The following is a 12,349-nucleotide window of genomic DNA, read 5'->3' on the forward strand; positions in this document are numbered from 1 at the left end:
GAGAGGGAAAGAGAGAGAGAGAGAGAGAGAGAGACATTTTCATCCAAACCCCTCCGTTTTTTCCCAGAGCCTATCTCTGCTCCGCGGCTCAGCGCATCTCCCTATTGTTGGAACCGGGAGGGCAAAAAGAACACTCCGTTTATTTAGTCTTTTTTCTTATTATCGTTATTATTATTATTATTATTATCTGATGCTCGATTTCAGCGCTCTGAATGCCGTGTTCACTGTCAACTTCTCCGGTTTCTCCACTCAGACTTGAGCTGGTATCATGAATAGTTTGGGGGCACCTTTCAATCGCATACCTCTGGAATGGTGGGGATTACACAGCCGAGACCCGGAGAGCATGTGAACGCAAATGGAGTTTGGGATTTACTGCAAAATAAGGGAAAGATGACCGTCTTCTCGTTGTGCTTGCTCCTGTGCGCGGATCTACTGGATTTAGCCGTCGGTGAGTCCGACCCTCTGTCTGTCATATCATTTTTCACACAGCACACTGCGATCCATGCGTGGGGTCCAACAGTAGCCTAGAACTGCCAATGAGTTGAGCGTGTCGTGTGTGAGTGACAGTGAAATGCTCACTGGCCGTTAACCCGGGTGGTGCCACGCTCGCCTCGTGCCAACTTTCCCCATCCGCGCCAGCCAAGTCATGTAAGAGACAAATCGGTGAATTATGGTCGGATCCAGTTCAGGTTGCACAGTGCATGTGCGTGCGTGTGTGTGTGTGTGTGTGTGTGTGCGTGTGGGTGTGTGCGCGCATCAAAAGATGCAAGAAGATGGTTACCATGCGGCCTGGTTATGGATCAAGTCCCCATAACTTAATACATCGTCTGCATTGACTATTGCAACCAGCAAGCATGACTACTTCTGAACAACACACACACGCACACGCACACGCACGCACACGCGCGCGCGCACCAAAGCGCACTTCTGTGCGTCCTGGTCATCGTGGCTTTCGCACATCAGATAGCGCCCGCACGGGCTCAGCAGATGTTAAAGTTGTTGCCTTGAAAGACATAAAAGTCCTTTTTTTTTTTTTTGCAGTGCAGATTCCTGCTGTCCTTAGGCTACAATCCGATCCGCACAGCGGTGGCATCGCTCGTTTTTTCTCTCTGTCCTCGCGTTTTGAAATGTTAGAGGACGGAAAACATGTCTCGTTAAAGCGAATTTGGATCGGAAAAAGAAGATACGCGCGTCCTAAAACATGTATCAGGCTGTATTCTAGTCTACAGGATTGTTTTTTTTCTATTTCGTGAGGCAGTGATGAGAGGACTGAGGACTGCAGTTTTTTTAAATAGAAGCCAGTATTGTCCAACACATCAGGACCTGGTGGCAGTAATTTAAAGATGTTCCCTTGTCCTCATAGATGATGAAATGAGTCATTTTGCAGTTAGTTTTCTACATGGCGTGATGCATTCAGGGCTTTCATTACAAGACTGCACTGCAAGCATCCTTTACTGAGGACTCTAGTAAGAGCATGTAAGGCTGCTTTTCATTCTGCTGGAGTTAGACACACACACACACACACTCTGGCACCGGTGGTACCATTGTGTTGTTTGACTTCAGAGGAGAGTTCAGTCCCGGCTATGACATCAGAGCCGCACACCTTCCGGACTAACCTGTTAACCCCGCGCTGTTAACTCCGGATTCTCTGTTGTTTTCAAGTGTTTCTGACCTCCGCTGACCCTTATAGGAAATCGTTATGCCAGTTGGGTTTAACATAAGTGATAAAATGCCTCTGGGTCGGCCCTGCTCAGATGACTCTGAACTACACACAGGCCGAAGCATTTAGGACTACCTCAGTGATGCAAATCATCACACTAGCTTTGAGTACTTTGGTCCACGTAGATTGCTATGTAAGCAAACAGTGAAAGGTAAAAAAACAACAGATTTATCCTGTGGATACACCTTAGGACTTAACCTTTATTGTCTGTTATTCCCATCCCCTGAGTGGTATTCTCTATATTAACTACAGCATCTGCTGTCTGGATATCACTTTCAATTCTTACCAGTATACAATTTCTTATTCTGTGTGTGTGTGTGTGTGTGTGTGTGTGTGTTATGACAAAATCCCTCTTTTTCAATGTATGCACCAGTGTCTTAAGATAGATTTTGTTCCCCGAAGAGAAAGGCCCATGGTCAGTGACTCCACTGTCATCCCTGTCCTGAAATGTCATGCATTTTTATTTTTTACCCCAGCCGTTTCTTCCATGTCAGCAAAAATACTTCCAGCCCCGCCGCTCGCAGTATCTCATTCAGTTACCTAGAAGCCCACGCGCCATCGTCGCTGTCCGCCGGATGCGTTCTAGCTTGACAAACTTGGTCCCAGCACGTGTGCACGCTGGGCCTTCAAGCTAGCCGCAGCCAGTAGAATTCACTGATTCTGGGTTTCTTTTTGGCTGTGAAGCATGTCCCTGAGTCACTTTTTCAAGTGCGGGCTACATATTCCGTGGCTGCCTGTAGGCTTTTCCAGGAGTTACATATTCTAACAATAGACCTTCTGTATGTGTACACAAAACAATCTAGACTTTCCTTTGAGATGCAATGTATAATACAAACAAATCTTTGGTATATTATGTGTACATATGTTGATACCCTGACTGAACGGGATGTCCGTGTATGTTCCCAGTGCATGTCAACACCATGGTGTGTGTCTTCAGCCTCCAGTGCACCTGTTACACCTAATTGATTTTTACCACATCAGTACAGACACACCGCTATAAGAATTGATCCCACCAGAGTGCTTACTCTGTGGGCCCAAACACTGATATAGAAATTCAATTCAATCCAAGGAAAAAGCATTGGATCCTGGATTGACGAGGACTACTTCATGTTGGAAACGGCTAACATTGCCGAGAATCCTGACCACGCATGCTGTTGGTTAAATACACTGTCTGACATTTTTGGGAAAATATGCTTATTCGCTTCTTTGCGGATAGTCAAGCAAACCGATCAATACCACTTTCATTTCTGTCGGCTACAGCCAGCAGACACTTATCTTAGATTATGTTGGACTGACCGCAGGGGGAAACCACTGTCTGAAGGTAATACACTCTGAAATCTCTCAAAATCGGCCTGTCATAACCTCTTAAGATCACTAATAAACATCTTATAGCTTGAGCGTAAAAAGCGAAATGGGAACCTGTGTCGGCCAAGAGCAGCGACTTCCTGGAGTTTTTTGCTGGTAAACCTCATGGTGACAACAACACTTTAGGAAATTAGAATATAGCTTCCAGCCAAGAAATACTCATTAAACCCATAAAACACCAATTTGTACATTTGTACAATTTGTTTTCAATCTTGGTTCCAAGCTAGGCTAACCATCTGCTGGCTAGTAGAATATTTATTCTGTGTTGATTACTAGTTTTCTTAATTTTGTACACACGTTCTGTTATGTTTCTGTGGTTGTACCAATCTGTAGTATCCTTTCATTTGGACCAGGGCAAACTACTGCTGCTATCTTTGTGATATCTCATGTGACACATCACAGCAAACCCAAGGTACTTCCACACTTGGTTTGACCTTGTTGGGTGTTTTTTCTTAGTTTAAGGCTTGAAGTGCTGGGAAATGTGCTCATTTGCTTGTTTTCGCAAATACAGATGATCAATAGGTCCACCAAGACTTTACTAATCACATTGGCTGCTCTGAGATCACTTGCTGCTGTTCAAGAGATACCTTTATAGTTCTGTGTTAGGTTTTGTTATGAGTTCTTGTTGTTGGGAAATTATGACCCCCCAAACGCCCTACGATTTTAATTGGGAAGAAATATTGTTATTTTTCCAAGGTTCAGTTAGAAGTGATGCGCTGCTTTTCTCTGCATTTTTTATGGGTATACAGTACGAGGTGCGTGCTTTTAGGTTACCGTTAGGTGTTGTGTAGGGTAGCTTGATACTTTTATTGTCCTTACTGACTTCATGTGCGACATTTCTAATAAGTTGGCACAAGGTGGTATTACTGTCTGAGATACATCGCCATTTAGGGAAGACTTGCTTCACATGGCTAAAGAGATTTCTCTAAGAGATTGGAAACTACGGATACGAGTGTTAAGGATTGAATTGAAATTAGAGCAAATGTCAGCTTTTTGACACTTTTTCTCTGGCGAGAGCAGTTGGCTTGGCTTTTCCACTCATATTCATCTTCTGCCCGAGACCATTTTTACAGATCCGTCTAACCTAATAGAAATCAAAGTATCTCTAATGCTGGATCTTATTTCCCTTTCGCTTTTTAGAGTCTCTTTCTCCACATTACTAGATATGTCCGTCTGCATAATTTTCACTGAGGATAATGCTTTTCTTGAAAGCCTCATGAATAAGAACCCTCTTTTTTTATTTTTTTTTCACTCTCACAGCAAGTAAACATTTTGCCGTCCATTGCAATCAATTATGCACCTTCACTCAGATGCTGATTTGTATTTTGTGTTTCGAGGATTTTCCAATTTGAATAAAAGCAAACCTTTTTTGGGCAGTCCTTGCATGTGCTAGGCTAAATCCAAATGAGTGAGAACTGCTTTAGGTTCAGGTTTGAACAGCTGCACGCAGTTTCCAAGAGCAATGCAGTAAAGTACAAGACACTCTGATTTTATGTAGATCAGAAAATGGGACAGACAGGCTCTTGTGAGTTGCTGCCAGTAGCATCAGGTAGGAATATTACAGGGATAAGGAGCAAAATAATCTACATTCAGCTGTGTAAAAAAAGTATAGTGATCATTATGTGAAACTGACTTAAACAGCTCTGTACAATGCACTGTTGTGGTTGCTTGAGTTACTGCAGTTAACCCTGGGTTCAAATCTGACCCCTTTTTAAAAGTTCCTACATCAGAGATTTGAGATTCTTTCATCCAAATTGTCCAAATATTATATGCATGGTTCCGTATAACACTTCTTGTAAGTTAAACCAAGGATCAGATCACTACTTTATTGAATTTTGGGTGTTTTCTTTCCCCCAAATAATGATATAATTGCATATATTAATGAGGTTTCTTGACCATTGATGTGAAAAAGAAAATAGAGTAAAAGTAGTGATGGTGTATTGGTGTTAGTGATGTGTACAGTATTCTGATGGTATGTTACAAAAATGAAGACAATTTTGAAAAAGCGCATTAAAAAATGATTTAAAAAAGCATATCAAACGCATCAAAAAACTGTCAAAAAAGCCGAAAAATAATTATGATTTTCAGTTTTGACCTGAGAGGACAACACAAGGGTTAAAATGCATAAAGAGGAGTCAATATAGACATATATATGACATAACAGCCACAGGTGGTTGGGTGTAAAATCCTTGAGTGGCAGCTAAACATGACATGCCTGCAAGAGACTCACTGTAGCAGTGTTGTAGTCAGTCGCCATCTGTCGAGTCATAGTCAAGTCTCCAGTCCTCAGTGTTCCAGTCCAAGACCCCAAAGAATAGTCTGAGTCGAGTCCTATTTTTGACTCGCCAGTACCTGAGTTTGATTCTGAGTCGATTCCAGAGAATAGCGTCTTGTCCAATTTCGAGTCCTATTTCATGAATGCTCAAGTCCGATTTTATAAATTCTCGAGTCCAACTCAACAGTGCATGAGTCCAAGTTGAGTCACAAGTCCAGTAGTCAGAAACATAATCCAATTCTAAGTCCTATTTCGATGAAGTAGTCAGAAACTTCATCAAACTTCCAAGTCCTATTTAATGAATGCTCAAATCCGATTTCATCAATCCTTGAGTCCCAGTCACTGGTGTTCAACTCCATGTGGAGTCACAAGTCAAGAGAATAGTGACTTGAGTCCGAGTCCGGGACTCAAGTACTTCATTTCTGCCTACTAAACATCAAAGCAGTCAGAAACAAATCCTAAGTCCTATTTCGTGAATGTTCAAGCCTAATGTCTTAAATTATCGAGTCCAAGTCATCAGTGCATGAGTCCAAGTTTAGTCACAAATCCAGAGAAGAGCAACTCAAGTCCAGGTCTCGAGTACTCTATCCCTGCCTATTACACACAAAAGTAGTCAGAAACGCCATCAAACGTCCGAGTCCTATTTAAGGAATGCTCAAATCTAATTTCATTAATCCTCAATTCTAAGTCACCGGTGTGCAAGTCCAAGTGGAGTCACAAGTCAAGAGAATAGTGACTTGAGTCTGAGTCCAGGACTCGACTACTTCATTACTACCTACTTGCATCAAAGTAGTCAAACAAATTCTAAGTCCTAATTTGTAAATGTCCGAGTCCAATGTCTTAAATTATCGAGTCCAAGTCATCAGTGCACGAGTCCAAGTTGAGTCCAGAGACTTGAGTCCTCATCACTGCATCGTAGCCTTTATGTTTGACTCTGTTAATAACCTTTTGTTAAAGATTAAAAACAGTATGTATTCTTTCGGCACATGATTATTTTAAGCCTTCTGTTCCACTGCTGATGTGAAGCATCTACGATAATATCTTAAGTCAGTCCACAGTCCTCTATGTATGTATGTATGTATGTATGTATGTATGTATGTATGCAGGTTGGCTGGTAATTTGTGGATCAAAGCAATGTTGACAGATTTATCAGCCACTGGATCTCTGTTACATGTGATGGTTTCCGGTGCGTTGTGACTGTCGGCTACTGACGGCTGGTCACAGGAAGTGAGAAGAGTTGCTGGCTGGGAAATGGGTTATGGTTAAGCCACAATCTAACAATCACCAGGCTTTGCATGAGCACTGCAGCTTTCAGCAGTTATATAAAATGATTATGCTCAGATTAGAAGCGGTTGTCATTGTTTTGCTCTGCTGTTCTTTGAATGGTCAGTCAGTCTTTGTGACTATTTATATACATGTATACATGCATTTTTTTTTCAGCTTACCGTATGTGCTGTTAATGCCAGGGGTTTATTAACACTGGAGGTCGCTGAAAGTACAATGCAGCTGTTTGATCTATTTGTTGATTTTTTGCTTATGACTCATTTCTTGACTATTTTTGTTCTCCTAGACCAACCCTGGCTCAAAATTGATGCTGTGTACAATTTAATATCACACTATCCTCTGCAGCTGATAGCATCATTATGTATTCTACTGACACCTGGGATGTGACAGCAAGTTCAAGAAAGTGAGGAGTTTTGAAATTTGTAGAAAAACATAACAATTAATTCGTTTATTTCAGGTGGTAACTTATTTAAAAAAATTTAAGTGCAGATCACATGGACCCAATAGCATGCAACACAAAACTGCTTTGAGTCTCTGGTTGAACTCTTATACTAGAGTTATACTTTGATCCAAATTAGAGTATCAATACCACACAAAGGTGGCTAGGCTGCATCTAATTGCTTCACAGAAGAAGAAAAATCTGAGCACTTTCCCATATACAGCAGTCACTTTAGATAACCTGTGTGTGACTACCGATTGTCTCCTTCACTGACCATCTTCAATTAAAGTCTAATTTTTGTTATACTCAACTTTTAGTGTGGATCTTTTGTAACTCGAAATCCCAATTTAATGTGATGAAAGAGCCATAATGATACTTGAAACAGGTTGGTGACCCAGAAATGACAGCTTTTGTCGAAGAGTTTCAACCAGCTCGGCGCATGTAGACCACTGAGCTAAAAATGAAATAGCTTTTACTGAAAACTCTAAATGACCTCCAAAGTTCTGTGTGGTGTCACACAGTCCCTCATTAGTTGATCATTAAGTAGAGGAGCTTTAAGACCTTGGCTTAAGACAACAATATCTTTAGATGCTGTAATGTACCTGCCAGTGAAACGTCATATTGGCGCAATACATAATTATGACAGGGATTACTTGATTTGATTGGATTGAATTGAAAAAGGTTGGCTTGCGTCCTCCCTCACCTGCATTGTTCGATCAGGAGGAGCACAAGGAAGTGATTAATACACTGGAGCACTACCACGTACAGCTGGGCAAATATGTCTATTATATCAATATGGAGACATGAGACTAGATATCATCTTAGATTTTGGATATCGTAATATGGCATGAGTGTCTTTTGTCTTTTCCTGGTTATAAAGCCTGAATTAAAGTAAAGCGATGTCATTTCCTGAACTTACCAGACTGTTCTATTACTGGAATTTACCCAATTAGTCATTATATCCACATTACTGATGATTATTTATCAAAAATTTCAATATGTAATTATTATGTGAAAGCACCAATAGGCAACACTACAATATCGATGTGGTATCGATATTCAGGTATTTTGTCAAAAATATTGTGATATGTGATTTTACCCATATTGCCCAGCCCTACAACCACGTTCAAAATGCAAGTTTTTGTCAACTGAGATCCAAACAGACATTCCTGACCCATCAGTGGCAGTTTTACATTCCACCCCCCCCCCCCCCAAAACAAAATAATCTACTTATTACGCTATTGCACTATGAATCAAAACTAAAAACCTGACCTTTGTGGCCTTCCTTGATGCCAAATCATCAATGGTGTCATCCTATGAAATCTCCTCCCCTACGGAGTGATTGGTTCTATGGAGAGCCAGTGCCCTCTTTCCTTGGACATGGTTGACCTCAGGTACGACTTGATCAACTGTAGAGGCTCCTCTCTGCTGGAGCCACAGTGACTGGCAGAGTAAGTGCAATCCTGAGAGCAGTCCAAAAGTTGGGGGTAGATCTCTAATAGAGCTTTATCATGCATGACAGTGATCAGCTCAACAAGGCTCATTGTCCCCCTTGTTCGCCTCCTTGTCTAGGCCGTTCCGTTTGGGAGACCAAAACACACAGGTGCCGATTCATTTTTTTCTCTATGGGTGCTCACGGGTACAAAAAGTAAAAAAAAAAATGGCATTTCAGAATCTTAGGAAATGGAAAGCGGTCGGCATAAACACACATGCCTTTTAGGGGTGGGAATCACCAGAGGCCTCACAACGCAATATCATCACGATACTTATGTCATGATATGACACAATTGTGATTTTAAACATATTGCAATATTCTGCGACATATTGCATTAGTTTTTCCCAATTTCAAATGACTTTGTCAACATCTGTTTCATCTAAAAAGAAAGATTTCTCTGTTTGTTCATCTCACTTTAATTGTATTGCTGCAAAATGGGATTGTCAAGCAGCCAAACTAACCAACACATATGTAATAAAAGAGCTGGCTTCTGTGTATCGATACAGTATTGGCACTGAAAATATCGTGATACCATGCTGTTTTGATCCCCCCCAGCCCTAACACCTATTAACGCAATAGTAAAGTAAGTTTCACCTCAGGACAGCGCAACGTCTCACATTGGAGATAAGAAGATTAACTGACACTTAACCGAGATCTGCTTTGTGGGTGCTTAGTAATAGTGGAGTACCCACGGTATAGCAGCAACCCGTTTGAACCAAAGGTGAACTGTACCCCGCACCCCCCTCCGCTTTCCCATCTCACACAGCTTATGTGCACGGTACCTTCCCAGCAAGGAGGGGCGCCTGCAGCTGCAGGGGGCGCCAATTTGCCAAATCCCTACACAGTGAAATGATAGATAACAGAAACACCTTAATTTCCTTTTTTTTTCAAATACCTGTGCCACCCCCCATGTGCGATGAAAAAATGCTGCCATTGGGCGGCTGCCCACAATGCCCGTGCTAAAAACCGCAGCTGTAACCCAGGATATTGGGTTAGCTATATTGCAACAAAAATATTGGATACATTTATGTATATGTCCCTGCTTTGAGGATGAAAATATAACCTGTTTGACAGAAAGGGAGATCCACACATATACATTTGTGTACCAAAGTATGACAAAACAACTAACACAGGGACACAAAATTATATTCAGTCATTTCATCCATATCATAAAATGGGGATTAACAACTTTTTTTAATTTGTTTTATTTTCTACCAAAAGAAGAGAATCTTTAAGGCTCTCTCCACAGTGAGGTCTCATTATCATTATCATAGTTTAACCAGCAAATTTCTATTACACTAACTAAGTTTTGTTAAGTTTTTACGATTTTTAAAAGATCCTTTTAAAATTGGTGCCAGTGCCTAAACCAAAAAAAATATAGATACTGTATATATAATATCAAATATAAAAAATTGGCACAAAATGACAGTTGGTGACATTAAAGAACGGCTGGATGTAATAACAATAACTTCTAACAATGACTTATTTCACCAGGAAATTGCTAAGAAACAACAAAAAACAAGCACCAGATGGGAAAAGGGTATTTAACAACAACTTAAAATGCACCACATGGCTGGCGAGATTCAAGTCAACGCACCGTCTGGGTTTTTTTTTCCGACCACGGCAGACTGTTACGTCCCGGTGTTGGAATCCTCTACAGGGAATTACAGTCACACTTTAACCACTTAAATGGAAGCTTGCAGCATTTTAACCATTGTGTTAACTACCAGCTAACGGTTAAGTAGCGTCCGGTGCAGCGATGCTTCTGTAAAAAAAAAAAAAAAAAAAAGCCAGGCATCGAAATGAGAGAAAACGTTCCTTCTTATTTGGTCTTGTTACTACTGTTTACGTTGGATCTGGTGCCTTTTGGCACCGTGTTTTGGTACCAAACAATATTCATGACAATTCAAATTGTGAAATTCTTTGACCACCAAAAAATATTCCATTCACCTCCATTGTTGCGTTGGTATTGTAGTCTTAAGGGTTGGTGAAGTAATCCAATCCAAACTTTGACTTAAACCTTTCATTTGTTTTTTTAAGGGACTGAATAAACTTGTTTTGCTATTATTTAACAAAACTCAGACACTCGCTGCTACAAATTTTCCAACAGCGGGTCTGAAGCAGTTTTACACCTCTCAACCATGCACGCATTTGCTTTTCACATTGAGGTGGGGGTGTTGATCTTGAAAGAAATTCTGGCTTTTAGGTTCTTCAAAGGCGTTCATCCCAACAGCGTGACACCCTGAAATGTCTGTGACAGTGATAAGCCACATGTGAAAGAATAACATATTCTGAGCATTAGCACACATGCCAGCTATCTGCTTTTCAGGTAAATGTGTGAAACCAAATCATCTCTTTGACATTTTGGATGAGCTGAAGTATGGTGTTTGCAGGGAATCAGTTATTGGAAAACTCATCAGCATAATTTATTAACGGCGTCTTCATCTTTTGGGGTTTGCATAGGAGATTGTCTGGTAGCCTCTGGCCTATGAGGTCAACCACAGGGCAAGCATATCCCAGAATGCAAATCGTGCAACGGAATCTGTAACCATCACAACAAATGTGTCCTCCCCCACTGCCACCACAACAGACTCTTGCATTGAACGCGGAAAAAGGGAAGGAATGTGCTTTCCTTCGCTGATAAGGCTGAAAAACATGTGATTCTCCAGCGGTGATGCTCCACATGATCAAATGATAAAGCCTGTGATTAGTAGCGACAACTTAGGGCTCGGGGCAAGGAAGTTCAAACAGCAGCTTCCCTTTCTACCCCTTGAAATCACTCATACGCAGATGTAGGCTGGCTTGCTGATGGCTCTGGCTTGCGTGGGAGTTTGAAGCAACTTTGATTCCCTCAGCAGCTGGTGGTTTGCAGAGATAGGAGAAAAGAGGAGAGTAGCTTAGTAAGGTCTCCCAAGATGGGCTAGAGAACGTCTGACATAGTGGTTCGTTACCTACACTGTAAATAATGGCTGTAAATAATCATTTCCTTTAGATTTCACAGTAACATTATGATTTTTACAGTAGAATGCTGTAAAATTAACCAACCTTGTCAACATGACAAAATCCCATTACAGTTAAAATTACAGTAGTACAAGCGTTACTGTAAAAAAATCACAATATAGCCACTGTAAACGGTAAAATAAGCTACTGTAATTTTACTTTATTTTATGTTTAAATGTTTTGTATTTTACAATGAATACATAAAATAAATGGAAGTGCAGTACCTTTACAGTAAAACAAATTCACAGTAACTTGCTGGACAATTGTCACAGTAAGTTACTGTAAATGCTACGTTACATTTGTTACAGTGTACAGTTTTCCAAACAGTTTCACACTGTACGTTTCCTTATCAGTCATCTGTAAATGATCTTTTTCATGAATATGTCATTTTGACATGAGAACCTTTCTATTTTTTCGGAATCAGTAGTCGGCATAAGCATTGGATTTCTTGACATGCTTTCATCCGCAGCTTTACTCCATTCTCTCCATGCTGTTTTTCCCCTACATGCTAACGTGGATTATGTGATTTTTGCTTATTGTGTTCAAACATGGCTGCTGAGTAATAACAGTTGCTCCACTGCTGTGTCCCAACATATGTACAGTATATGCAACACTTCTCTCTGAATTCCTGGTGTATCACAGGAGCTTAAGCCTCCAGGAGTAACACGGCTGTGCAAAAGAATTTTTCTCACAAAAACATTGTGAAAGCAGTTTGCTGTCTTTATGCTTTTTTTTTTTTTTGAAGAGGAAAAAGGACCTGAGGAAGTGGAA

The 12,349-nt window shown here is 40.8% G+C and overlaps 1 protein-coding gene across 2 annotated transcripts in view; it reads left to right on the top strand.

Annotated features, from left to right (window-relative positions):
* The first annotated feature begins 309 nt into the window (after positions 1 to 309).
* The window catches only part of igsf21a (immunoglobin superfamily, member 21a), a 217,678-nt gene continuing 205,638 nt past the window's right edge, over positions 310 to 12,349 (top strand). For both annotated transcript variants that reach the window (XM_034868272.1, XM_034868273.1), the window contains exon 1: positions 310 to 448. In XM_034868272.1, coding sequence (XP_034724163.1) covers positions 310 to 448 — 139 coding nt within the window. The remainder of the gene's footprint in view (positions 449 to 12,349) is intronic.

Source organism: Etheostoma cragini, chromosome 4 (assembly GCF_013103735.1).
Source record: "Etheostoma cragini isolate CJK2018 chromosome 4, CSU_Ecrag_1.0, whole genome shotgun sequence".
In the NCBI taxonomy this organism is placed as follows: Eukaryota; Metazoa; Chordata; class Actinopteri; order Perciformes; family Percidae; genus Etheostoma; species Etheostoma cragini.